The following is a 4,905-nucleotide window of genomic DNA, read 5'->3' as shown; positions in this document are numbered from 1 at the left end:
CTCGGGAAGTGGATCGATGTTTGCGAGACACCACAGAGCCCCTAAATGAAAGGGATCTGTAAATGTAAGAGAAAAGGAAATCATGCTTCAGCTCTGACACAAGATCATGGGCACAATGCTACAGCTCACGCATGATTAGGGATGAGAATCCTCATGAGGGAATGAAGAAAAGGTGTTGCATGCTCAAGTGCTGCTGCGAGTGTCAGGCTCTGAGCTCAGCGTCGTTGCCACCACCACCACCATCATCACCACATCAACAGCAACAACTATTCCAAACTGCAAGACACGCAGCAGCACCAGTTCCAACGCAGAGCTAGTGGACGCTACAATGATTAAAATATTCTCCCACAGTTTACAAGCTCATTCTACGCATTGGCTGATACGTCAATTATATAAACACGACAATAGTGATGTCTAAGTCATTGGTTTGGATCACAGCAGAGGTGGTTTACACCATGTAAAGCTATAACGTCTTCCTTCCTAAGATCAGAATATAAAAATCTAGACATGCGCTACCTCTAGATAATATAATATCTGCATCTAGTCCAACATCTGCACCAGTGAGCTAGACAGATTAGACGTTCATGTGATGCAGTAAGATCTCTGTCCGAGTCGAAGCTCTAGGTCAATAGAATCTTCGGGATTATCAGGAGAGTGAAATCTCCCGTGAAGTGAAGGGTTGGGAGATGAAGAGGATGCATGCTTGGATGGTACTTCCTGGTTGTAGTAACCTCGTGCCCAATCTATTTTCATCACTTCCCAGGAGTTTGTCGGAATGGGAGGCAATCCTTCGTTGTAGTTCGTCAAGATGGACAGTTGGTTTGCTTGAGCCCTCTCTCGTCTGTGCACGTTCATGTGGCCTCCCAGGCCTTGCGCCGTGCGAAACTCGCGTTTGCAGAAATTGCAGGAGTAGGATCGCGGTGGCCACTGCTCACTTGTAATTGCACCTCCCGAGAATCCTGCTGGGACTGTTGTGGTGAAAGGCAGTTTCGGTCTACAGTATGGACCTTCCCCTCCTCCTTCGACGTCTGCCTCATGCATGATGTTTCCTCTCCACAAGGATAAGCTGTTCAAGTGCTCTTGTTCCGTGAAAAGTAGGGACATGAGCCTTGTTCCCATCACTCCAAACGCACTCAGCAATTCTCCAAACAGTAGGCAACGAAAATGGATAGAATATTGGATGGTTGCCAAACCCTGAACAGTTACACCATACTAATGCGCGAACTAAGTCTGTCTGAATACTGGCAAGCTTTGTTCTCACTTAGTGACTTGCAAATAAAGCTGAACATGCAGATTAAAATATTAGAAATTCTCAGAAAAGGAAATATTTCTGATCCAGTGAATCGATCATATACTGATGTCGATGATTCACACAACAGACAAAAAATCATGTAAAAACTGATGACAAATGGTACGAAGGAATCAAAAACAGTGGCTGAGACCCTACGTAAGCCAATTGAAGAACTCCAGAGTTTGCTGGTACAATAAGATTGCAAGAACAGTAACCCTGAACTCGCACAAAACGACAGTCACCGTATTCACCCGCAGAACTTTTACTGCGGCGGATAAGTGACTTAAATGATGGTCCCCAGCTACAAACAACACACACTGCACCAGACGTCTTCAATTGTGCGTACAAGCATAACAAAACATCGTCGAACCAGTCGATAGAAAGTGGACCACTGAGGCCTTCGCAGGTCTCTATTCTCGCTCGACACTAAACCCTTTTACTCAACATGTACCAGTTCATTGAGCATCTCTCACTCGCAGTCTCTGTGGAGGAACAAGAGAGAAATGTACTCGATTAGTGCCCGTTAAAGAGTGTGATCGACATAATCACAGCATGCACCCAAAGTGATCAAAAAGTGGGCCTACACTTCTAGTTCGAAGCTTATATGGTTTCTTGATGTTGCTACTTGTCATCGTTTGACTGATTACGTCGTTCTCAACTGTATCGGTTACAGGTTATCACGCATTCTTATGAATTGAAATAGGACAATTAACGTATCTGCTTGTCGACGCACGCAGAATCTGAATTTAACATTTAAATTTTAAGATTCCTGTCATGGAGTCATAGCAACTGTCATAGGGCAACCCACCTAGAGCAAGGCTTGCATTGTGGTCGAACCTAGATTTATTTGCTCACTGTGTCCATATTTTCATGGTTGTGTTGCACATTAAACTTAAATCCAACTGATTATTAACCGAGAGCATGAGGTGTATGTAATACATGACTCACCCGGTTGCTGGTCACTTTTCCACACCTGAAATTTCCTTGAAAGTCACATCCTTATTTGCGAATTGTGATTTTAACTGAATTTTAACTTTCCGAATTTATGCAGTTTTGGTTAACCTTGAGTGAACATGACGGGCTCGTCTACAATAAAAGCACCTTATGTTGAAGCTGTCATGAAGAATCTCTAGGACTTTCACGCGCTCACTTTGAAAATTTCAACATAGAAAGTCCCACATCCCCCACCCCACTAATCTCATTGAAACAAATCAAGTCCAATTGGATCTCATAACTGAGTTCCACAACTATCCAAAGCAGTTAAACAGAACTTAGTTTTCTATGAGTCCTCATGGATGAAACCTAGCTCACCTCCCGAGAAACGTCCTCGCCACGCTTGGATCTACTAACATGTTAAGAACACATGACAAGGTCGGATGCAGTCACTCAGTGAGCATTGAGCCAAGGAGTGTTACAAAACCAAGATGCTTACTCAGTCAAAGATGAGCCAAGTTTTTAACTGTAGTGGTCTTCTACTCTATTAAGGCAACTCCCCTGCTGACAATAAAACGACACAAACAAGCTTGATCATTTGCTACACTTTCAATCGTCACTTTGCTTTAGAATCTCAGACTCTAGCTCCAGCTCATTTCAAGAGGTAGTGAGTGTACTTCATGTGTGTGTTTTGGGTTGATGTGTTTTACCTACAGCCTTAAACTGGCCAGAAACTTCAAAGAGGTGACTCATGCACCAGAAAAACATCACAGTAACATCATTTTGCAAATTAATGCATGAAAATGAATCAATATAATCATTCAATCAAATTGCCATCAAAAAATTTGCTCATTAGGGGTTTGCAACTCTGCTCAAGCACGTAGGCTATGAAATTGTACAACATAGCTCCTCACTAAGTTACTGTCAATACTTTTTACAAATATATTATCCATTTGTATAAAACATGTATATGTAAAAAAATCTTTTGGAACCAATGTGGTTTTCTATTATATAAACTATCTTATTATATTGTTTGTAATTCAATATAAGTTTTTACTTTGAATTTAAAATATTTTTAGGATTACATTGACAACTTATTTATATATATGCAAAAATAGATCATGATTTAATTTTTATATTTTGATAAATATTTATTTTTGTTAAAAAATTATTAATCTAAATACCAAAGTAGAGTAATTTATGCATTTAATATAGTTTGTATCATATCTACTTAAACTTATTAGATTTATTAATACATGTTAGATTAATTAATATATGTCAATAAATATAGGATTATTGTTAAGTAGATAAAAAATAGTTACAAAGAAATTATAACTACTTCTCTCCACAAGATAATATATGAGGTTTTTATTATTGTTATGTAATCAAGTTATGTTATTTTATCATTTTTAATGTTCTTTTTCTTATATAATCTCAAAGCACTAATTTTCCTTCCTTTTCTTTAATATAAGTAAAAAACTCTTCCACTATGTCTTTTCATATTACTTCTCACTTTCCATTAATACCTTTGTTGTCTACATTAATCATTACACTTGGAATATTAAATTGGAGGCTCTTTTGAATTGAGTAGAAATGTAGGGAGTGATTAATGGCATTAAAGCTGCACCTAATGCAAGTAATATGGTACAATTGCATGCCCAGAGTTTAAAGGATGTAAAAGCATGTATAAAAATACTTGTACATTATGGAAATAAACAAATTATAACATTATGCAAACTACCTATATCAAAGGAAATTTGAAATCACATCAAGTATATATACAAACAATCAAAGAAAGGTTCTCAAGTATATTTCTATAAGAAATTTTTGTGTGATTAAAAATTTATTTTATCATAAGATAATAGTTTATATATTCCTCAAGGCATTGGATTTGTCATCCTATAATTCAAATTTGGTTAACATATATAAATTTTAGATATTTTTTATATTCTAGGATTAAAAAGAAATCTATTGTTAATGGTTCAAATAACTAAAATTAGACACAAAAAATTAAGTTTTATAAGTAATATATATATATATATATATATATATATATATATATATATGTAATTAATAGTAAATTACCTTGGACTAGTAGAATTAATTATTTTTTAATCTCCAAATATTGTAATTTATATTCTTTAGTTGAAGAAATTTTACTAATACTATCTTCACGTAATATATAAGACAATCATTTTCAATACTTAATGACAACCTCACAATTACTAATCGATGGCTAAATCCTACTTGTTTGATCTCTATTGAAACTCAAAGAAAAAATCTTAGTCTTGATAAGGCCTTGCTTTAAAGAAGCAACTTCAATCTCAATATGACGATGACTTACTAAAATTTGTTCTAATTACAATTAAAATCGGCTATAGGTTCCAACTACTATATTAAATGTGTTAAATAACAAATGTATCAATTTATCCAAATTACAAGTCATCTCCTTCCATAGTTCAATTTTATTGATTTAATATATGAGTCATTAAATCAAATCATAAGTTATTTTAGGATAAAAAAATATATTTAAAATAATTTAAATTATAATATATGGTGAATAATAAATAAATTCCTATAAAAATAGAAAATTAGAATTTTAGTCGTAGAAATGGAATCTTAGTAAGTCTTAGAGGTAATTATCTTCTTTAATTTAATATTTTTATTTATTATTAAGTATT

At 35.2% G+C, this 4,905-nt stretch overlaps 1 protein-coding gene across 1 annotated transcript; it reads right to left on the bottom strand.

Moving 5' to 3' along the window:
- Positions 1–267: 267 nt before the first annotated feature.
- On the bottom strand, positions 268–1,852 carry LOC112273680 (uncharacterized). Its single transcript, XM_024502734.3, has 2 exons — positions 1,448–1,852; positions 268–1,281 (listed from the first exon to the last, which is right to left on the bottom strand). Exon 2 carries the CDS (start codon positions 1,117–1,119, stop codon positions 583–585), a length of 537 nt encoding a protein of 178 aa, XP_024358502.1. The 5' UTR covers positions 1,120–1,281; positions 1,448–1,852; the 3' UTR covers positions 268–582.
- Positions 1,853–4,905: the final 3,053 nt, after the last annotated feature.

This window comes from Physcomitrium patens, chromosome 2, assembly GCF_059467195.1.
Source record: "Physcomitrium patens ecotype Gransden chromosome 2, ASM5946719v1, whole genome shotgun sequence".
Classification (NCBI taxonomy): domain Eukaryota; kingdom Viridiplantae; phylum Streptophyta; class Bryopsida; order Funariales; family Funariaceae; genus Physcomitrium; species Physcomitrium patens.
Note: the sequence above shows the minus strand (reverse complement) of the source record. Positions and strands in the feature narration are given on the sequence as shown.